This window comes from Salvelinus fontinalis, chromosome 12, assembly GCF_029448725.1.
Source record: "Salvelinus fontinalis isolate EN_2023a chromosome 12, ASM2944872v1, whole genome shotgun sequence".
NCBI lineage: Eukaryota > Metazoa > Chordata > Actinopteri > Salmoniformes > Salmonidae > Salvelinus > Salvelinus fontinalis.
Genome location: NC_074676.1, coordinates 20,286,670 through 20,310,384, shown reverse-complemented (window position 1 = coordinate 20,310,384; position 23,715 = coordinate 20,286,670). Strand labels below are relative to the sequence as shown.

Genomic DNA, 23,715 nt, shown 5'->3' with positions numbered 1-23,715 from the left:
CTGTGGCCGTGTCTCTAGGGGGGGTGTCTGTTTGAGCAGGTGCTTGCCCTCTGAGAAGAGAGAAAGAGAGAGAGTTTAGTTCACTTTTGTTTATCAATTGCTTTGCCAATGTAAACATATGTTTCCCATGCCAATAAAGCCCTTAAATTGAATTGAGAGAGAGAGGATATACTGTATATACTGTATAACATTTTAAATGTCTCTATTCTTTTGAAACTTTTGTGAGTGTAACGTTCACTGTTCATTTCTGATTGTTCATTTTACTTTTGTTTATTTCACTTCCTTTGGCAAACATATGTTTCCCATGCCAATAAATGCACTTGAATTGAGATAGAGAGAGAGAGAAAGCTCGCGCGCGAGAGAGAGGCAAAGAGAGAGAGAAAGCTCGCGCGCGAGAGAGAGACAGGGAGAGAGAGACAGAGAGAGAGAGACAGAGAGAGAGAGAGAGAGAGAGAGAGAGAGAGAGAGAGAGAGAAAGAAAGCTCGCGCGCGAGAGAGAGAGAGAGAAAGAAAGCTCACGCGCGAGAGAGAGAGGGAGAGAGAGAGAGAGAGAGAGAGAGAGAGAGAGAGAGAAAGCTCGCGCGCGAGAGAGAGAGAGAGAGAGAGAGAGAGAGAGAGAGAGAGAGAGAGAGAGAGAGAGAGCTCACGCGCGAGAGACAGAGAGAGAGAGAGAGAGAGAGAGAGAGAGAGAGAGAGAGAGAGAGAGAGAGAGAGAGAGAGAGAGAAAGCTCGCGCGCGAGAGCCTCGCTATTTCATCTGAGTCTATGCCAAGGAACAGCGGTAGCCGATGGTTATTCTTTTATACTGGGATTAACGCAAAACAGAAGATTTAACCTTCTCTGTTTACGAGGTAAGTAGCCTAAACTAGTTGAAGTAGTATATGGGCGTTTAGTGCTCGTGTACCTCGTTAATTTATGTGGTTAGCCTACGTGTGAAATGTGTGTTATCGCTCCAGAAGTTGATTGAATCAGATAGAGGGAAAGATACGCACTACTGATGCCGCGGCCGTCTTCGTCTCTGCGCTCTCCATGTAGGCTACCGCTGTGTGGTACAGTATGTCTGTAGTGAGGATGGATCTCTCGCTCTCTTTCTCTCTTTCTTGTGGTATGTGTTATATGATTAATTTAATACCCATTTATGTTTTTTGTATTATAGAATTGAAGCGTAGCCTAGTCAATAACAGCTTGTGTCAATGTTTGCTGTGGAAGTTCAGTAGCTGGCAAACTAGTCCTTAGTCAAACAGAGGGCCAAGCAAGTCGTCTTGTTTAGCTGTGTGGTTGGAAAGTCATTACTCCATGAAGAGTAGCTACTCATGAGGGTGTATGTTACATAAGTTCCTCTGTAGGTAGACGGACCTTTAACAGCACCATCATGTTTATCTACTTTAATGCCGCCGGCCTCATTGCTCTGCATTCAAATGGATCAGATACGCTTTGTGTGTAGGCTACACTCCCAGCAGGTAGAGTAGGCCAAACAAACACATACACACACACTTTCCCACAGACGGGTAGATACACGAGCTGTAGCAGGTGTTGAGCAGCAGAGGAGATAAGCCATTTCACGCACACACACACACACACACACACACACACACACACACACACACACACACACACACACACACACACACACACACACACACACACACACACACACACACACACACACACACACACACACACACACAATGTGCAGCTGACCTGTGGTAGAGCAGCTGTTCAGCAGGGGTAGAGTAGCCTACACTAAACCAACAAGTCTCCTCTCCTATAGGCTTCAGGAAAAAAATGTGTTTTAGCAAACATTCTTATCCAGAGGAACTTACAGGAGCAATTAGGGTTAAGTGCCTTGTTGAAGAGCACATCAACAGATTTTTCACTTAGGTGGCTGCTAGGCTACCTGCCGTCTGCCCGGACTGCACAGGTGCATTCAACAAGCTCTCACAATCTCACTGTAGAATTAGACGTTCAACCACGTTCTCCAAACGTCAAATTTCGAAGTTGCTCCCAACGTCAAATTTCAAAGAGTTTTGGTTGCTATTGCTACTCTGTGTTGTTCCATTTCTCCTTAATGTAAAATGTAAAAGTTAAGGGTTAAGTTTACGCACTCATTCCAAATGGTTAAGGTTTTGGATAAGGTTCAAATAAAAAAAATAAAAAAAACAGTGTCCACGACTGGGATCCAAGACACTTCAGATCCAGAGTCATAGGATTACTTACTTACAGTTGAAGTCGGAAGTTTACATACACTTTGGCTGGAGTCATTAAAACTTGTTTTTCAACCACTCCACAAATGTATGGTTAACAAACTATAGTTTTGGCTAGTCTGTTAGGACATCTACTTTGTGCATGACACAAGTAATTTTACCAACAATTGTTACAGACAGATTATTTCACTTAGAATTCACGGTATCACAATTCCAGTGGGCCAGAAGTTGACATACACTAAGTTGACAGTCTTTAAACAGCTTGGAAAATTCCAGAAAATTATGTCATGGCTTTAGAAGCTTCTGATAGGCTAATTGACATCATTTGAGTCAATTGGAAGTGTACCTTTGGATGTATTTCAAGGCCTACCTTCAAACTCAGTGCCTCTTTGCTTGACATCATGGGAAAATCAAAAGAAATCAGCCAAGACCTCAGAAAAAAATAGTAGACCTCCACAAGTCTGGTTCATCCTTGGGAGCAATTTCCAAATGCCTGAAGGTACCACGTTCATCTGTACAAACAATAGTACGCAAGTATAAACACCATGGGACCACGCAGCCGTCACACCGCTCAGGAAGGATACGCTTTCTGTCTCCTAGAGATGAACGTACTTTGGTGCGAAAAGTGCAAATCAATCCCAGAACAACAGCAAAGGACCTTGTGAAGATGCTGGAGAAAACCGGTACAAAAGTATCTATATCCACAGTAAAACGAGTCCTATATCGACATAACCTGAAAGTCCGCTCAGCAAGGATGAAGCCACTGCTCCAAAACCTCCATAAAAAGCCAGACTACGGTTTGCAATTGCACATGGTGACAAAGATCATACTTTTTGGAGAAATGTCCTCCAGCATCATGTTGTGGGGGTGCTTTGCTGCAGGAGTGACTGGTGAACTTCACAAAATAGATCTCATCATGAGGACGGACAATTATGTGGATATATTGAAGCAACATCTCAAGACATCAGTCAGGAAGTTAAAGTTTGGTCGCAAATGGGTCTTCCAAATGGACAATGACCCCAAGCATACTTCCAAATTTGTGGCAAAATGGCTTAATGACAACAAAGTCAAGGTATTGGAGTGGCCATCACAAAGCCCTCACCTCAATCCTATAGAAAATGTGTGGGCAGAAATGAAAAAGCATGTGTGAGCAAGGAGGCCTACAAACCTGACTCAGTTACACCAGCTCTGTCAGGATGAATGGGCCACAATTCACCCAACTTATTGTGGGAGGCTTGTGGAAGGCTACACAAAATGTTTGACCCAAGTTAAACAATTTAAGGGCAATGCTACCAAATACTAATTGAGTGTAAGTAAACTTCTGACCCACTGGGAATGTGATGAAAGAAATAAAAGCTGAAATAAATCATTCTCTCTATTACTACTCTACTATCTCTACATTTCACATTCTAAAAATAAAGTGGTGATCCTAACTGACCTAAGACAGGGAATTTTTGCAAGGATTAAATGTCAGGAATTGTGAAAAACTGAGTTTAAATGTATTTGGCTAAGGTGTATGTAAACTTCCGACTTCAACTGTACCTACTTGATTGTAATAGCGCTCACTGTTGCCCCTAGTGTCTGGTTTTGAAGGCAGTTCCCAACGTCCTCAGGACATGGATAGACATCCAATTTCAAAGTCAATCTTTAACAGACCTGGCTGGGTGCTCTACCGTTCACTTCACTTTACAAAACTGTATGGGCCTATTCTATTTTAATTCTTAACTCTGCATTTTGATTCGGTATGATAATGATTTACAAACAATTTACAAACGGTAAACAAATGAACCAATAATGGTTTATAAGCAGATTATAATCATACCATCTAATACATTGTTCCAGGTATTTATGCTAAAAACATCCTGAAGTTACTCAGTTATATGACTTAATGTTTGAATGCACCAACTTACTTTCCCTCTTGGTACTCTGTATTAAACACCTGTCTGTGAGGAGCGGTTTGGGTGTTGTGTGTGTGTGTGTGTGTGTGTGTGTGTGTGTGTGTGTGTGTGTGTGTGTGTGTGTGTGTGTGTGTGTGTGTGTGTGTGTGTGTGTGTGTGTGTGTGTGTGTTTGTGTGTGTGTGTGTGTGTGTTTGTGTGCATGCGTGGAGAAGAGAGATGAGTATGATTCTGCTGTAGACCACTGAGATACAGACAGTCTGTTCCTCACAGACAGTTAGCCCAAGGCCCTAAGGCTGGGTAACCAGGTGTCAACCAAATGGATTTAGACCACAGCCTCCTTAGCAAACACAACACACATACTTACTATCTTACTTACTTACTTTATTGTCCCCATGGGGAATTTTGTTGCAGTGTCATGTACACATTTAAAGTGGCGTTAAATACAAAACAAGATTGACAATACAACTTTCAATAACAGTCACGCACCAATAAAAAAATAATAATAATAATAGTAAGAAATAAGAAATAAAACATTTAAAACATTAAAAAAATGTTAAAAACATTTAAATACAAAAAATTAAAAATTAAAAAGAAAAAAAATAATTTAAAAAAAGAAAAAAAGAAGAAGAAAAGACTAACCTGCTGGCCTTACGGGGTCAATGGGAACATTTGCCCGAGCTATTTAAGAGGGATATCACACCTGGCACAAATGATTGTCTTGTTCTATTTTTCCTGCTGAGGGGTGCCCTATACCTGCGCCCAGAGGGGAGTAATTCAAAGTCCAGGTACAGGGGGTGACTTGGGTCTAAAATGATTTTGTGAGCCTTACGGAGGGCCCTGACCTTAAAGATCTCATCCAGGCCTGTCTGTTTGACTCCAAGTACCTTACTTGCTGTGGTAATTATCCTTCTCAGAATGTTTCTCTGACTGACAGTGGCATTGCCAAACCAACAAACAATACAAAAAGTTAAAATACTCTCAATAAAGGATTTGTAAAACAGAGTCAATATAGTACAGTCTATGTTAAAAGAACCCAACTTTTTTAGAAAGTACAGTCTCTGTTGGCTCTTTTTGTAGATCTGGTCTGTACATTTACTCCACTGAAGCTTACTGTCCAAAAAGACACCCAGATATTTATATTCCTCTACAATTTCTATATTCTGGCCTCTGATAGATGTTGCAGAGGTAGGTGTTGTACGCTTCCTGAAGTCTATGCACATCTCTTTGGTCTTGTTGGTATTGAGGACCAAGTGTGACACATAGAGAAAGAAGGGGCGAGGAAGAGAGAGAGGCACACAGTGTCTAAACTCTGGTGCCCAAACACCCAGTGTGACCTAGACCTGCTATCTGAAGAACAACTAGGGTCACCCAGCCACATAATAATTCACAAAGGCGCAGACGACCTGAGAGCACAGCAGGAAAGGGTGGCCACAGAACTCAAGGCAGTGATTGAAAAAGCTTCTTCCACTTTTTCCAACTCAGAAGTGGTTATCTCCACCCTGTTACAGTAAAAATACGTTCACCCTGCTACCATACAGCAGGGTAAAAGCAAGAATTTCCTGTGACTGTGCTTAAAAAAAATGTTTACCTGGCCCACCACTCTAACCTGGACTTCAACAGTCTTTATGACCAGGTCCACCGATACAAAGCAACAGTCCCTACTTTTGCAAGGACCCTGAAAGACATCGTCCTCTGCTGCAGCTCCAGCACCTAACACAAGAGCAACAGAGCAATGGACACCCCGCCCAGACCTGCGAGGGTTCCACATGAACCTGCACCTAGAGGACCCACGTTGAGAGGACCCACGCCGAGAGAACCTAAATCAAGACCACAGCACCACCAGGCACCAGATTTTACTATCTCATCCTGGAATATGCACGGTCTGAGAGTTAATCTGCCTTTGGCCTAAAGAGCAGTAACCCAGACTTCACAAAATAAATCAGAAATACAGACATTGTCATCCTGCAAGAAGCATAGTATAGATGCAATGGACAGTATATTTGACTTATCAGCTAACATATCAAATTAAAACAATTCTAGCAGAAAACCTAAGAAAACGAACAACAAAAATAAATGGTTTGATGAAGAATGCAAAAACCAAGAAATTGTGAAACCTATCCAACCAAAAACACAGAGACCCAGAAAACCTGAACCTACGCCTTCACTATGGGGAAACACTAAAACAACACAGAAATACAATAAGAAAAAAGAAGGAATGTCAGAATGTCAGAAAACAGCTCATTGTGATTGAAGAATCCATAGAATCAAATCACTTCTGGGAAATTTGAACAAACTAAACAAACAACAACATGAAGATCTATCTATCCAGAATTGAGATGTATGGATAAACCACTTCTCCAGCCTTTTCTGCCATATAACAAAGAACCAAGAGCAAACACATATACACGATCATTTGCGAATCAGCTATTAAACACTACCAGAACCAACTGAATTCTCCAATTACATTGGATGAGCCAAAATACAAACCCTCCAACCCAAAAAGGACTGTGGTGTTGATGGTAAGCAAAATTATAAAATATACAGATCACAAATTCAAATGAGCTATTCTTAAACTCTTCAACATTGTCCTCAGCTCTCGAATCTGCGTCAACAGTAACCTCGGAGAAATCCTCTGCAGTATCATCAACAGCAGACCCCACATATATACATCTTGCACACCCTAATTGACAACAAAAAACATACCAAAACAAAAGCAAAATCTTTTCATGGTTTGTTGATTTCAAAAAAGCTTTTGACTCAATTTGGCATGAGTGTCTGCTATACAAATTGATGGAAAGCAGTGTTGGGGGAGAACATGATATATTATACAATCCTTGTACACATATTTCTTTCCTCAGAGCCAAGGGGTGAGACAGGGATGCAGCTTGAGCCCCATTGGTGAGGGCATTTGAACAGTCTGCAGCATCTGGCCTCACCCTACTAGACTCTGAAGTCAAATGTTTATTGTTTGCAGATGATCTGGTGCTTCTGTCCCCAACCAAGGAGGGCCAACAGCAACACCTAGCTCTTCTGCACAGATTCTGTCAGACCTGGGCCCTGACAGTAAATCTCATTAAGACATAAATAATGGTGTTCCAAAAAAAGGTCCAGTTGCCAGGACAACAAATACAAATACTATCTAGATACCATAGCCCTAGAGCACACAAGTAATTATACCTACCTCTGCTGAGGGGAGGACGGATAATAAAAATGTCTGGAGCAAATGGAATGGCATCAAACACATGGGAAAAATGTGTTTGATGTATTTGATACATTCCACTCATTCGGCTCTAGCCATTACTACGTGCCCGTCCTCCCCAATTAAGTTGCCACCAACCTCCTGTGCTACCTCGGCCTAAACATCAACACCAGAGGTAACTTCCACAAAACTCTGAACGATTTAATAGACAAGGCAAATAATACTTTCCATGCCATCAAAAGGAACATAGAACTCGACATCCCAATTAGGATCTGGCTAAAAATACTTCAATCAGTTATAGAACCCATTTCTCTCTATGGTTGTGAGGTCTGGGGTCTACTCACCAACCAAGCATTCACAAAATGGGACAAACACCCAATTGAGACTCATGCAAAAATATCCTTCATGTTCATTGCAAAACTCCAAACAATGCATGCAGAGCAGAATTAAGAATATACCTACTAAATATCCAAATCCTGAAAAGATCTGTTCAATTCTACAACCACCTAAAAGTAAGCGATGTCCACACATTCCACCACAAAGCCCTTACCCACAGCGATATTAACCTAGAGAAGAGTCCCCTCAGCCAGCTGGTCCTGGATCTCTGTTCACATACACAAACAGACCCAACAGAGCCCCAGGACAGCAACACAATTATACCCAAACAAATTGTGAGAAAACAAAAAGAGAACTATTTGACACACTGGAGGGAATCAACCAAAAAACAGAGCAAACTGGAATGTTATCTGGCCCTAAACAAAGAAAATCCTTTACTATGTACAGACCCAATGAGCATAGCCTTGTTATTGAGAGAGGTTGCCATAGGCAGACTTGGCTCTTGAGAGAAGAAAGGCTATGTGCACACTACTCACAAAATGACGTGGAAACTGAGATGCACTTCCTTACCTCCTGCCAAAGGTATGACCATATTAGAGACACATATTTCCCACAGATCACACAAACCCCAAAATAATTTGAAAACAAACCGAACATTGATAAACTCACATAACTGTTAGGCAAAATACTGCAATGTGCAATCACAGCAGCAAGATTCGTGGCCCGTTGCCATGAAAACTGTGCAACAAGTGGAGCACAAAGAACATTGTAAATACCACCAATATTGATCTGTTTACTTATCTTCCCCTACTATTCGTACTACAACTAGTTATACATTGTTAAAAACACTGTACATAGCTGATTTGAAACATCTATTCTTTTAAAACCTTTATGAGTGCAATATTTACTTTAATGTTTTGATGTTGTTTTTTGTGGATGTTGTTTGCTTTGGCAATGTACACGTTTCCCATGCCAATAAAGCCCATTTGAATTGAACTAAATTGAGAGAGAGAGAATATAACACTGTTTCATGAGAGCTCTCCTAATCCTAGAGACAATGATAAGCAGCTCTTATCACAGAAACAGTGATTACAGTGTGATTATGCTGACAAACTGCCCATAGAATGGTTCTATTATTGTTCTCCAATGGGAGACTCCAGGAACAGAACCGGTATAGGCGCAGTCCCAATTCTACAACCCCCCCCCCCCCTCTCTTTCCCTTTATTGCTCTTTCTTCTCCTGGTTTCCTAGCTTTCTTTCATTACTTGATCCTAGGTGAAAGGACTGGATAGGTGTACAGAAGTAAAGCTTTCACCTATCTGCACTCTTAGAGAAAATGGTTCCGAAAGGGTTCTTCGGCTGTCCCCATAGGATAACCCTTTTTTGTTCCAGGTAGAACCCTTTTGGGTTCCAGGTAGAACCCTCTGTGGAAAGGGTTCTAAATGTAACCCAAAAGGGTTCTTCCTGGAACCAAAATGGTTCTACCTGTAATCAAAAATAGTTTTTCAAAGGGTTCTCCTATGGGGACAGCCGAAGAACCCTTTTAGGTTCTATATAGCACCTTGTTTTCTAAGTGTGTAGTCCTTACAGATCAGTGTTCAAAACAGAAGAGAAGATTGTGAAGGAAAGAGGCCATGACCCCAAAAAATCATGTGAAAAAAGCATGTGAACAATTTCACGTGAAAAACGTGGTTTTCGGACACGTGTGAAGTTTCACAAACATTTTTCACGTTTTTCCCTCGTGAAGAAAAAACTCCCCACGTGATATTTTTTTCACATTTATTTGTATACATTATTATTTTCATTACATCTGGTTTCCGATCCAGGGACCAACACTGCTTAGCTTCAAAAGTGAACCAGCAGTGGGATGCAGGATGCTATGTTGCTGGAATGAATGTGCCAAAACTTGCAATTGTAAAAAAGGCAGCAAGGCCAGGGTAACATAACCAAAGATAGGGAAAATTGCAGAAAAGAGGGAATCATTTATTTAATTGCGTTATCATTTATATATTTTTTTTACTGAAAACAATATACGTATATATATATATACAGTGAGGGAAAAAAGTATTTGATCCCCTGCTGATTTTGTACATTTGCCCACTGACAAAGAAATGATCAGTCTATAATTTTAATGGTAGGTTTATTTGAACAGTGAGAGACAGAATAACTCCATATCTCCGGATTCCTACCCCAAGCTTTGAACCTCTTCACCTGGATCATTGCAGCTAGCTAGCTGCTATCCGATTGGCTTCTCATGACTAACGTCTCTGTCCTGAAGTAAGCACCAATTAGCCTGGAGCTAGCCTTTGCTAGGCCCATCTCCCGGCTAGCTGAAGAGGTCCATCAGCCACTCCTTGGGCTACAATACCTATTTTGCCAATTGGCCTGGACCCCTTTAATTGCCTATACGGAGCCCCGCCGATCCATCACGACTGGACTACCGACGTAATCCACCCGAGGGGGTTTTTCAACAGGCTCCTATGTCGCGACGTCCCCTGAATGCCCATCTGCTAGCCGCAGCCCGCTAGCTGTCTAGAGCATATCGGACTGTTAGCTGAAGAGGTCCATCAACCAATTTCTTGGGCTACTATACCTATTTTGCCAATTGGCCTGGAAGCTTTTACTACATGGACCCCTGCTGATCCATCACGACTTGGTCTGCCGACGTAACCGCACGAGGGGGCTACAACAGACTTCTTCCATCGCGATATCCCTCTAAGGCCCTTCTGCTAGCCTGCACTCCCCGGCCCGCTAGCTGTCTGAATCGCCGTGTCTCCAGCCCGCCCAGCTACTCACTGAATCCTATGATCACTCGGCTACGCATACCTCTCCCTAATGTCAATATGCCTTGTCCATTGCTGTTTTGGTTAGTGACTATTGTCTTATTTCACTGTAGAGCCTCCAGCGCTGCTCAATATGACTCAGCTAACCCTCTTGTCCCATCTCCCACACATGCGGTGACCTCTCCTGGCTTAATTGATGTCTCTAGAGACAATACCTCTCTCATCGTCACTCAATGCCTAGGTTTACTTCCACTGTATTCACATCCTACCATACCTTTGTCTGTACATTATGCATTGAATCTATTCTACCGCGCACAGAAACCTGCTCCTTTTACTCTCTGTTCCGAACATACTAGACGACCAGTTTTTATAGCCTTTAGCCGTACCCTTATCCTACTCCTCCTCTGGTGATGTAGAGGTTAATCCAGGCCCTGCAGTGCCTAGCTCCACTCCCATTCCCCTCTCATTTGTTGACTTCTGTAACCGTAAAAGCCTTGGTTTCATGCATGTTAACATTAGAACCCTCCTCCCTAAGTTTGTTTTATTCAGTGCTTTAGCAGGCTCTGCAAACCCGGATATCCTAGCCATGTCTGAATCCTGGCTTAGGAAGACCACCAAAAACCCAGAAATTTCCATCCCTAACTATAACATTTTCCAACAAGATAGAACTGCCAAAGGGGGCGGAGTTGCAATCTACTGCAGAGATAGCATGCAGAGTTTTGTCTTACTATCCAGGTCTGTACCCAAACAATTTGAGCTTCTACTTTTAAAAATCCACCTTTCCAGAAACAAGTCTCTCACCGTTGCCGCTTGCTATAGACCACCTTTTGCACCCAGCTGTGCCCTGGACACCATATGTGAATTGATTTCCCCCCATCTATCTTCAGAGCTCATGCTGTTAGGTGACCTAAACTGGGACATGCTTAACATCCCGGCCATCCTACAATCTAAGCTTGATGCCCTCAATCTCACACAAATTATCAATGAACCTACCAGGTACAACCCCAAATCCGTAAACACAGGCACCCTCATAGATATCATCCTAACCAACCTGCCCTCCAAATACACCTCTGCTGTCTTCAACCAGGATCTCAGCGATCACTGCCTCAATGCTTGCGTCCGTAATGGGTCTGCGGTCAAACGAACACCCATCACTGTCCCTAAAACCCTTCAGTGAGCAGGCCTTTCTAATCGACCTGGGCCGGGTATCCTGGAAGGATATTGACCTCATTCCGTCAGTAGAAGATGCCTCGTTATTCTTTAAAAGTGCTTTCCTCACAATCTTAAATAAGCTTGCCCCATTAAAAAAATTTAGAACCAGGAACAGATATAGCCCGTGGTTCACTCCAGACCTGACTGACCATGACCAGCACAAAGACATCCTGTGGCATACTGAGTTAGCATCGAATAGCCCCCGCGACATGCAACTTTTCAGGGAAGTTAGGAAACAATATACACAGACAGTTAGGAAAGCAAAGGCCAGCTTTTTCAAACAGAAATGTACATCCTGCAGAACTCCAAAAAGTTCTGGGACACTGTAAAGTCCATGGAGAATAAGAGCACCTCCTCCCAGCTGCCCACTGGACTGAGGCTAGGAAACAGTGTCACCACCGATAAATCCACGATAATTGAGAATTTCAATAAGCATTTTTCTACGGCTGGCCATGCTTTCCACCTGGCCACCCCTACCCTGGTCAACAGCCCTGCACCCCCCCACAGCAACTTGCCTAAGCCGCCCCCATTTCTCCCCCTGTTCAACCTCTCTTTCGTATTGTCTGAGATTCCCTAAGATTGGAAAGCTGCCGCGGTCATCCCCCTCTTCAAAGGGGGAGACACTCTAGACCCAAACTGCTACAGACCTATATCTATCCTACTCTGACTTTTTTAAGGTCTTCGAAAGCCAAGTTAACAAACAGATCACCAACCATTTCGAATCCCACTGCACCTTCTCCGCTATGCAATCTGGTTTCCGAGCTGGTCATGAGTGCACCTCAGCCAAGCTCAATATCCTAAACGATATCATAACCGCCATCGATGAAAGACATTACTGTGCAGCCGTATTCATCGACCTGGCCAAGGCTTTCGATTCTGTCAATCACCACATTCTTATCGACAGACTCAACAGCCTTGGTTTCTCAAATGACTGCCTCGCCTGGTTCACCAACTACTTCTCAGACAGAGTTCAGTGTGTCAAATCGGAGGGCCTGGTGTCCGGACCTCTGGCAGTGTCTATGGGAGTGCCACAGGATTCAATTCTCGGGCCGACTCTTTTCTCTGTATACATCAATGATGTCATTCTTGCTGCTGGTGATTCTTTGATTCACCTCTATGCAGACAATACCATTCTGTATACTTCTGGCCCTTCTTTGGACACTGTGTTAACAAACCTCCAGATGAGCTTCAATACCATACAACTCTCCTTCCGTGGCCTCCAACTGCTCTTAAATGCAAGTAAAACCAAATCCATGCTCTTCAACCGATCGCTACCAGCACCTGCCCGCCCGTCCAGCTTCACTCCTCTGAACAGTTCTGACTTAGAATATGTGGACATCTACAAATACATAGGTGTCTGGTTAGACTGTAAACTCTCTTTCAAGACTCACATTAAGCATCTCCAATCCAAAATTATATCTAGAATCGACTTCCTGTTTTGCAACAAAGCATCCTTCACTCATGCTGCCAAACATACCCTCGTTAAACTGACTATCCTACCGATCCTTGACTTCGGCGATGTAATTTACATAATAGCCTCCAACACTCTACTCAGCAAATTGGATGCAGTCTATCACAGTGCCATCCGTTTTGTCACCAAAGCCCCATATGCTACCCACCACTGCGACCTGTATGCTCTCGTTGGCTGGCCCTCGCTTCATATTCGTCGCCAAACCCACTGGCTCCAGGTCATCTATAAGTCTTTGCTAGGTAAAGCCCCGCCTTATCTCAGCTCACTGGTCACCATAGCAGCACCCACCCGTAGCACGCGCTCCAGCAGGTATATTTCACTGGTCACCCCAAAGCCAATTCCCCCTTTGGCCGCCTTTCCTTCCAGTTCTCTGCTGCCAATGACTGGAACAAATTGCAAAAATCACTGAAGCTGGAGACTCATAACTCCCTCACTAACTTTAAGCACCAGCTGTCAGAGCAGCTCACAGATCACTACACCTGTACATGGCCCATCTTGTAAATAGCCCATCCAACTACCTCATCCCCATACTGTTCTTTTTTTTCTTCTCCTTTGCACCCCAGTATCTCTACTTGCACATTCATCTTCTGCACATCTATCACTGCAGTGTTTAATTGCTAAATTGGAATTATTTTGCCACTATGGCCTATTTATTGCCTTACTTCCCTTATCTTACTCCTTTATATACATTTTTTCTATTGTGTTATGTTTGTTTATTCCATGTGTAACTCTGTGTTGTTGTTTGTGTCGCACTGCTTTCCTTTATCTTGGCCAGGTCGCAGTTGTCAACGAGAACTTGTTCTCAACTAGCCTACCTGGTTAAATAAAATTGAAATAAAAAATGTAAAAAAATGTTTTCAATTCTGGTTCACACACACAGTTTTATGATAAGTTTGCAGACTTTTCAGAAATGGTGCACACAGAAATTTAGTGTGAAATTTACACTAGGCCCCAGGGAATTATCAACGTTTTCAGTCACAATTTGCTTTAACCCCATAATAACTTCCATGAAATTGATCAAATGAAGGCTGGTTTGTTCTAAGATAACTTTAATATGATACAGTAGCTAGTGTAAGCCTAAGAGCTCCTGTCTAGCTAAGGTTCAGCTAAATGTCAGCATTCATGTGAGATTTATGTGAGGATGCAGAAATGACTTTGTTTAGCTAGCTAGCTAACATAACCTAGATGTGTAGCCTATATTATAATATGAATGACACTGTATGATAACATTGCTGTACTTTTATATTCGTATAGAAGGGGTAAACATTAATTATTGATATGCTAACATTACTTGAACATGAAGCATGTTGTTAGTTAACTAGCTACCTAGCAGGAGTTAGCTGTGTAATGTCAGCTAATTGAATGTGTAAGGACGAGAAAATAAACCCTTGAATTGTCTGCACATGCTTGTGGATTGTTGCATTATTCAAGAGTGTAATATGGTTTGTTTGCATTATTCAGTATTGTAATATGTTTTAGAAGAAAAGTTGAAGGTAATTACCTGCTATTACATACTCCCTCTCACCCTCTCTTTCCTTCTCTCTCACTCCCACCAACTCTCTCGCCCTGTCTTTCCCTCTCTCTCACTCCCAAGTTGAATTGTTGAATAGTTTGTGCTTACTGGCTAGGGTCTACTGTGATATTTTGATCTCTCTCTCTCCTCTCTCTCCTCTCTCTCCTCTCTCCTATCTCTCTCTCCTTCTCTCTCTCTCTCTCTCTCTCTCTCTCTCCTCTCTCTCTCTCTCCTCTCTCTCTTTCCTTCCTCTCCTCTCTCCTAACAGGATAGTAGCCTGTATTGTGGTAGTAAACTGTTTCCATGAAGTCTACAGCAGTTAAAAGAGTCGTATTGGCTACAGGCTATTACAGGGTTACAGGGTTTTATTTGGGGGTAGATCAGCTATAATATTGCAGATAGATGTTGGCTTCCATCAATGTTATTGTCTGCATAATTTCAATTCCCCATATTTTTTTGTGTAAATGTATACAGTACCAGTCAAAAGTTTGGACACACCTAGCCAAGGTTTTTCACTATTTTCTACATTGTAGAATAATAGTGAAGACATCAACACTATGAAATAACACATATGGAATTATGTAGTAACCAAAGTGTTAAACAAATCAAAATATATTTTATATATGAGATTCTTCAAAGTAGCCACCCTTTGCCTTGATGACAGCTTTGCACACTCTTGGCATTCTCTCAACCAGCGTCACCTGGAATGCTTTTTCCAACATTCTTGAAGCAGTTCCCACTAATGCTGAGCAATTGTTGGCTGCCCCCCCCCCCCCTTCTAAATGGAGTACACTAATGGACAACAACACTTAGGCTCCTACTTCCTGCCTATACATATACATTTTACGGACACAGTATATTTTACAATATTTATCTTTTGTTTGTTTTCACTCCCATCCTTCAGCTACCCTCAACCCCTCCCGTCTATCTCTGAACACCATCCAGTTTTGATTTCTATTTGCAATATATTTTTCAACTGTGCAGTGAAGTTTCACAAAAGTTCTGAACCTTTATATTCTTATAGATCCAACTTACTATAAATTAAAGATGTTTTTTTTTGCCAAGAGTATTATTAGATCATTGATCGATTTACTATGATTTTTAAAATCACCTAGCAGTGGTATTTGCAGAGTCAGTTCCAGGTAAATGTTCAATTCTTTAGCCATTCCAAAACCTGTGACTAAAAACAAGCTACATATGACAATACCAAAACAAACACGGCAAAATCTGCAGAGCTGGGATGGTTGTAATCCCCATATATATAGCATTCTATTGGTTGCAAGAATTTTGTGTCATAATTTCAATTGAAAAACTCTACATTTTGAATCCAGCATCGTTTTGTGTATTAGTTCATAAACCATTTCCATGGAATCGGTACATCAAAAATCTCTTCCCAACTAATTTGCTATCTATATGGCACAGCTGTCAATTTATTTGGTCCTTAAATGAAACTGATATACTTCTTTATTTATCATAAGTTTATTTAGCCAATTTAGGTCTTTAAGGCAGGGCCAACAGACAAGGTTTTACTTTCTCCCCATTCCACTTGTCTCTTCCATTTTTGTGGCAATGCTGCAATTAGTTGGTTGTAATTTAGAGTAGAGCAGCAATTTTCCATATAATTTTGTTAGCTGCATGTGTGACATAAGTCCACCAGTCCTATTTATGATATTATTTACAAAAATTATACTTTAATTTAAAAAATATATATTGTTTTTTTTAAATCAATTTGTATATTTGAGTTTAACAATCATTTTTGTTGAAATATTACCATTACTGTCTTATTTATAATTAAGCTCTATTTCATTTTTTAAATGTTTTTTGCTATGTTTTGTTTGTACCTTTAAAATAGTTGTATGTCTGTGCAGTAAATATACAGTTGAAGTGAGAAGTTTACATACACTTAGGATGGAGTCATTAAAACTCGTTTTTCAACCACTCCACAAATGTATTGTTAACAAACTATAGTTTTGGCAAGTCGATTAGGACATCTACTTTGTGCATAACACAAGTAATTTTTCCAACAATTGTTTACAGACTGATAATTTCACTTATGATTCACTGTATCACAATTCCAGTGGGTCAGAAGTTGACATACACTAAGTTGACTGTGCCTTTAAACAGCTTGGAAAATTCCAGAAAATGATGTCATGGCTTTAGAAGCTTCTGATAGGCTAATTGACATCATTTGAGTCAATTGGAGGTGTACCTGTGGATGTATTTCAAGGCCTACATTTAAACTCAGGGCCTCTTTGCTTGACATAATGGGAAAATCAAAAGAAATCAGCCAAGATGTCAGAATAAAAATTGTAGACCTCTACAAGTCTGGTTCATCCTTGGGAGCAATTTCCAAATGTCTGAAGGTACCACGTTCATCTGTAAAAACAATAGTACGCAAGTATAAACACCATGAGACCACGCAGCCGTCATACCGCTCAAGAAGGAGGCACATTCTGTATCCTAGAGATGAACGTACTTTGGTGCGAAAAGTGCAAATCAATCCCAGAACAACAGCAAAGGACCTTGTGAAGATGCTGGAGGAAACGGGTACAAAGTAACTATATCCACAGTAAAACGAGTCCTATATCGACATAACCTGAAAGTCCGCTCAGCAAGGAAGAAGCCACTCCTCCAAAACCGCCATAAAAAGCCAGACTACGGTTTGCAACTGCACATGGGGACAAAGATCATACTTTTTCAAGAAATGTCCTCTGGTCTGATGAAACAAAAATAGAACAGTTTGAACATAATGACCATCGTTATGTTTGAAGGAAAAAGGGTGACGCTTACAAGCCGAAGAACACCATCCCAAACGTGAAGCACGGGGGTGGCAGCATCATGTTGTGGGGGTGCTTTGCTGCAGGAGGGACTGGTGCACTTCACAAAATAGATGGCATCATGAGGGAGGAAAATTATGTGGATATATTGAAGCAACATCCCAAGACATCAGTCAGGAAGTTAAAGCTTGGTCGCAAATGGGTCTTCCAAATGGACAATGACCCCAAGCATACTTCCAAAGTTGTGGCAAAATGGCTTAAGGACAGCAAAGTCAAGGTAGTGGAGTGGCCATCACAAAGCCCTGACCTCAATCCTATAGAAAATTTGTGGGCAGAACTGAAAAAGCGTGCGCGAGCAATAAGGTCTACAAACCTGACTCAGTTACACCCGCTCTGTCAGGAGGATTGGGCCAAAATTCACCCAACTTATTGTGGGAAGTTTGTGGAAGGCTACCCGAAACATTTGACCGAAGTTAAACAATTTAAACTTCTGACCCACTGGGAATGTGATGAAAGAAATAAAAGCTGAAATAATTCTCTCTACTATTATTCTGACATTTCACATTCTTAAAATAAAGTGGTGATCCTAACTGACAGGGAATTTTTTACCAGGATTAAATGTCAGGAATTGTGAAAATTTGAGTTTAGATGTTTTTTGGCTAAGGTGTATGTAAACCTCTGACTTCAACTTTATACATATGTGTGTTTTCAATGTTGCACTGTATGTACTGTATTGTTTGCACTATAAAATAGTTATCTAGTAATGAGTTACAGTACAGTAATTACTACTGTACATGTACCTTCCATTTCCCTAGCTTCTCAGGGCTGAAGATGCTAGCTGGCAATCTTGTCCCTGGAGATTAGATGTTTAGGGCCATACTATGTGTGACGCATGATGCACAAATACTGAGTCAGCAGATAGTGTGTGTGTGACTTTGTGTGTGTGTATGTGTGTTGTTAGATGCCAGTAACTGACGTCATAATGTTGTGTGATTGAGGCTGTTAATTTGAGAGATTACAATTCCTCATGCACACACACATTGCACTCATAATTTATATTACAGCCATGATTACGAGGATTGTAAACATTTGGCTCTGACCCTACTTTCCGTGTCAGTAGAACATAAAATCCTCTGCCAGCTACTGTATAAAATTGAAAGGGTAGGAGGGAGCGGTGTTTACAGTGTGTGTGTTCCATTCTCTTCCGTGGTGTAATGACAGAGCAGGAAATAACACACACACATACTCTCAGGGTTAATGAGCATGGGCAGTGTAAATGCTTGTTTACCAATCCTAATGTCACACACACACACACACACACACACACACACACACACACACACACACACACACACACACACACACACACACACACACACACACACACACACACACACACACACACACACACACACACAGGTTGACGTTTATTGAGTCTTGTTCTTGCGGCAGAACTGAGCAATTTCCACTAGATAGCACAGCTGCAATGTCAAAATTGGCTATGTTGTAAAAATTCAGGAAAACAAAAATGAGCTTTTGGTGTTCATTTACGGTTAAGTTTAGGCATTAGAGTTAGCAGTGTGGTTAGAGTTAAGGTTATGTTTAAAAGATTTTATGACTTTGTGCCTGTGCCAGCGAGTTACCACTCTGCAGAGCTGCCTCCAGAACAATATTCATGACGAAAAACGCTAACCTGCCACACACACACAAAGGTCAGAGCAGGTCCCCTGCCACACTGTGTGTGTGTGTGTGTGTGTGTGTGTGTGTGTGTGTGTGTGTGTGTGTGTGTGTGTGTGTGTGTGTGTGTGTGTGTGTGTGTGTGTGTGTGTGTGTGTGTGTGTAAGAGAGACAGAGGGCTGAGTTATTTTTTGTTTATATGTGTGTGTAAGTGCTGGGCTGTCATGTTGTCCACTCTAAACACTCCACCATCCCTCGTCAGTCCCTGTCCCCCTGACCAAGCATAGACTCAGGGGTCAGGGGAGAGATGTCACTGTCAGGGTCCCTGCAGCAGACAGGGCTGATGTGTGGAGACAGAGTGATGGATGAAGTCTACCCCTGCTCCTCCCTCCATCCTCATCCTCTTGCTTCTCCTCATTCTTAAGAGTGGGGGAGGAGAGAGGGAGAAGAGAAGAGGTGGCTGGAGGTGTGAGAGGGAGGGGGTAGACAGGAAGGGGGAGAAGGATGGAGGGGAGAAATAAGGGTATGGGGATAGAAAGGGAGAGAGGGTGAAAGAGAAGGGAGGGGGACAGTGAGGGAATCACGTGATCGTGTAGCAGCTGCATGACTGAGAGGGCTGTTCCTGGAGGAGCGAGAACAAGACAGAGAGAATGAGAGAGAAGGAGAGATAGAGAGAGCAAGACAGAGAGGGGCGGCGAGAGAGAGGGAATGAGAGAGAGACGGAGCGTGAAGAAGAAAGAGGGAGAGTGTGAAAGGGAAAGAGAGCGTGAGAGAAAAGATAATGCCAGCAGGAAGAACAGGGTGCCGGTGAGTGTTGTTTGTTATGTCCTAGTGTATGTTTGCCTGGTGTGGTGAGCATGTGTATCAGTGTGTATGTATTTTTGTGAGAGAGAAGGAGACCCAGTGAGTGAGAGAGAGAAAAGATGAACAAACCAAAGCGAGCATGGAAGGGGGAAATATGGAGGCAGAGTGTGCATTCATGTTTGTGTGAGTTATGCTAAATAAGCTCAAGAGCATGTTAGAGAAACAGAGAGAGAGAGAAACAGAGAGAGAAAGAAACAGAGAGAGAAAGAGAAAAACAGGGAGTAACAGAGAGAGAGAGAGAGAGAAACAGGGAGAAACAGAGAAATAGAGAGAGAGAGAGAAACAGAGAGAAAGGGGGCTAAAGGAATGGGAATAGGAGAGAGAGAGGATGTGGTGATGTCTCAACACACACGTAGCTGTAAGGATCTGAGTGTGTGTGTCTGTCTCTCTGTCTGTCGAAGTGGTGGGGGGGTGGGGCGGTAGAGTGTATGATGCTTGGGTTAAATTCAGTGCTAATAGCTGTATGTGGGTCACTGGGAGGGCAGTGGGGGAACACTAATAATGTTAGTGTGTGTCTGTGTGTGTGCGCCTATGTGTGTGTGTGTCTGCTTGCCTGTGTGTGTGTGTGTGTGTGTGTGTGTGTGTGTGTGTGTGTGTGTGTGTGTGTGTGTGTGTGTGTGTGTGTGTGTGTGTGTGTGTGTGTGTGTGTGTGTGTGTCATTGTCACGGCTCTGACAGACTAACCTGACCTCTGACCTTATACTTGACCTCAGCTCCTTCCCCATCTCTCAGAGCCGTTACACACACACTGTTCTATTATGATAGAGAGAATCCAAAAAAGGCTAAATATTCCTCATATTCCTCCCCTTCTCCCTCTATCTTTCCAGGTATGAACCATGAGTCAAAGTCGTGGTCATTAGGAATGATCTCCACGGCAACTCGCACCACGGCGACGGTCAGCCCTCTTACCCCGCTAGCCAACGGGAGTGTGGCTGCTCAGTCTGCTCACTCCGGATTCGCTGCCGCTCTCCGTCAACTGGCCAAACAGGCTGAAGACCCCAGAGGTTAGCACAGGGACCCCGCCTCCTTTTACCTCAGGACAGACAATATCATCTATACAAAATCCATCCATCCGTGTTTGTGTGTTAGCTCCTAATGCAGGTAATTACCTGCTATTACATACTCCTTCTCACACTCTCTTTCCTTCTCTCTCACTCCCACCAACTCTCTCGCCCTGTCTTTCCCTCTCTCTCACTCCCACTCACTCTCTCACCCCCTATTTCCTTCTCTCTCACTGCACTCACTCTCTTGCCCTCTCTTTCCCTCTCTCTCACTCCCTCTCACCCTCTCTTTCCTTCTCTCTCACTCCCACTCACTCTCTTGCCCTCGCTTTCCCTCTCTCACTCACACTCACTCTCTCGCCCTCTCTTTCCCTCTCTCACTCACACTCACTCTCTCACCCCCTTTTTCCTTCTCTCTCTCTCACTTTGCACTCACTCTCTTGCCCTCTCTTTCCCTCCCACTCACCCTCTCTTTCCCTCTCTCTCACTCCCACTCACTCTCTCGCCCTCTCTTTCCCTCTCTCTCACTCCCACTCACTCTCCCGCCCTCTCTTTCCCTCTCTCTCACTCCCACTCACTCTCTCACCCTCTCTTTCCTTCTCTCTCACTCGCACTCACTCTCTTGCCCTCTCTTTCCCTCTCACTCCCACTCACTCTCTCACCCTCTCTTTCCTTCTCTCTCACCCCCACTCACTCTCTTGCCCTCTCTTTCCCTCTCTCTCACTCCCACTCACTCTCTTGCCCTCTCTTTCCCTCTCTCTCACACCCACTCAAAGAGAGGGCAAGAGAGGGCAAGAGAGTGAGTGGGGGTGAGAGAGAGGGAAAGAGAGGGCAAGAGAGAAGGAAAGTCCTTCTCACTCTCTTGCCCTCTCTTTCCCTCTCTCTCACTCCCACTCACTCTCTCGCCCTCTCTTTCCCTCTCTTTCACTCCCACTCACTCTCTCACCCCCTCTTTCCTTCTCTCTCACTCGCACTCACTCTCTTGCCCTCTCTGTCCCTCTCGCTCACTCCCACTCACCCTCTCTTTCCTTCTCTCTCTCTCCCACTCACTCTCTCACCCTCTCTTTCCCTCTCTCTCTCACTCCCACTCACTCTCTCACCCTCTCTTTCCTTCTCTCTCACTCGCACTCACTCTCTTGCTCTCTCTTTCCTTCTCTCTCTCACTCCCACTCACTCTCTCGCCCTCTCTTTCCCTCTCTCTCACTCCCACTCACTCTCTCACCCCCTCTTTCCTTCTCTCTCACTTGCACTCACTCTCTTGCCCTCTCTGTCCCTCTCTCTCACTCCCACTCACCCTCTCTTTCCTTCTCTCTCACTCGCACTCACTCTCTTGCCCTCTCTTTCCCTCTCTCTCACTCCCACTCACTCTCTCGCCCTCTCTTTCCATCTCTCTCACTCCCACTCACTCTCTCACCCCCTCTTTCCTTCTCTCTCACTCGCACTCACTCTCTTGCCCTCTCTGTCCCTCTCTCTCACTCCCGCTCACCCTCTCTTTCACTCATCTCTCTCACTCCCACTCACTCTCTAGCCCTCACTTTCCTTCTCTCCCACTCCCACTCACTCTCTCGTTCTCTCCCTGCCTATCCCTTATACTATCTCCTTTATACGATCCCTCTCTCTTTCACTCATCTCTTCCATTTGTTTTTCTGGCATCCCTCTCCTCCGCCAATTCTCTCTCCCTCTTCCTCTCTCTTTCTCTCTCTGTCACATCCCTCTTGGATGAGCCCCATTAGCTGCTTTTGTGTGTGTGTTGATTAGTGAGACATCTAATTTTTACAGTAATGGCTTTCTGATGGCCTCTTTGTTGTGAAATTCTCTCTCTCTCTCTCTCTCTCTCTCTCTCTCTCTCTCTCTCTCTCTCTCTATCTCTCTCTCTCTTTCTCTCTCTCCTAGGTTCTTCTCCCAATAGTGAGTCTCCAGTCTCCTCTCCAGCCACCAGTCTCAGTTCTCCAGTCAACACTCCTAAGAGGGGGTTTTCAGGACCACTCCAGACCCCAATTCGGGGACACAGCCTTCCCTCCACCCCATCTGTAGTCACTATCGCCCCCACTCCCACCAAGACCGGCAGCATTCTCTGGAGAGGAGAAGCGCGCCAGGTAAGAAGAAACACACACAGAACCTTAGTACTCTTCTCTCTCTTTTTCTGTCTGTCCCCCACCCCTCCTGCTACCACTTCCACCATTAAAGATATAGTCCCAACGTTTATCCAAGTCAATGTGTCAGAATCACCCGTCCCTCTCATCTCTATTTCTGTCTCCATCTCTGTTTCTCTCTGAGAGAGAGGGTAAAGAGGGAGTCACCCAGTGGACCCATACTGGAGAGAAAAAGCGGTAGCTGTAGACGCTGTCTCCAATTGTTATATTTCCGGATTGTGTGTGTGTGGTGTGTGTGTGTAGTTTGAGGGAGCTTTGTGTACATTTGCTTTTGTCCCAAGACCCCTCGGTGTATGTGTGTTTGTATTTAAGCTGGAGTGAGGAACCAAGCCCCCTAAACAATCCAGGGGTTAGCCCCCTGAGCAGCCTTTCTCCCCCTCACAAAGACCAGTCTGTCTGGCTCGGCTTCCTACCCTGGGGCTCCTATTCAGAGAGGGGTCAGCGGAAGAGAGAAAGAGAGAGCAAGGAGAGCGAGGGTTAAAGAGGCAGAGAAATGGACAGAGTGGGGGAGAGAGAGTGGGGGAGAGAGAAAGAGAGCGAGTGGGGGGGGATTGAGAGAGAGTGGGGGAGAGAGAGAAAGTTGGGGAGAGAGAGAGAAAGAGTGGGGGGGAAGGGGTACAGAGAGAGA

General features: G+C 43.5%; 1 protein-coding gene across 2 annotated transcripts in view; it reads left to right on the top strand.

The window, feature by feature from the left end:
* The first annotated feature begins 687 nt into the window (after positions 1–687).
* LOC129866932 (genetic suppressor element 1-like) overlaps positions 688–23,715 on the top strand; it is a 37,170-nt gene continuing 14,142 nt past the window's right edge. Inside the window, exons 1-3 of one of the 2 annotated variants that reach the window (XM_055939978.1) lie at positions 688–850; positions 20,761–20,937; positions 22,828–23,030. In XM_055939978.1, the coding sequence (XP_055795953.1) occupies positions 20,763–20,937; positions 22,828–23,030 (378 nt within the window). In that variant the 5' untranslated portion in view covers positions 688–850; positions 20,761–20,762. Of the gene's footprint in view, positions 851–19,661; positions 19,878–20,760; positions 20,938–22,827; positions 23,031–23,715 lie in introns of those variants that run through there. The other variant, XM_055939977.1, reaches the window with a different exon arrangement.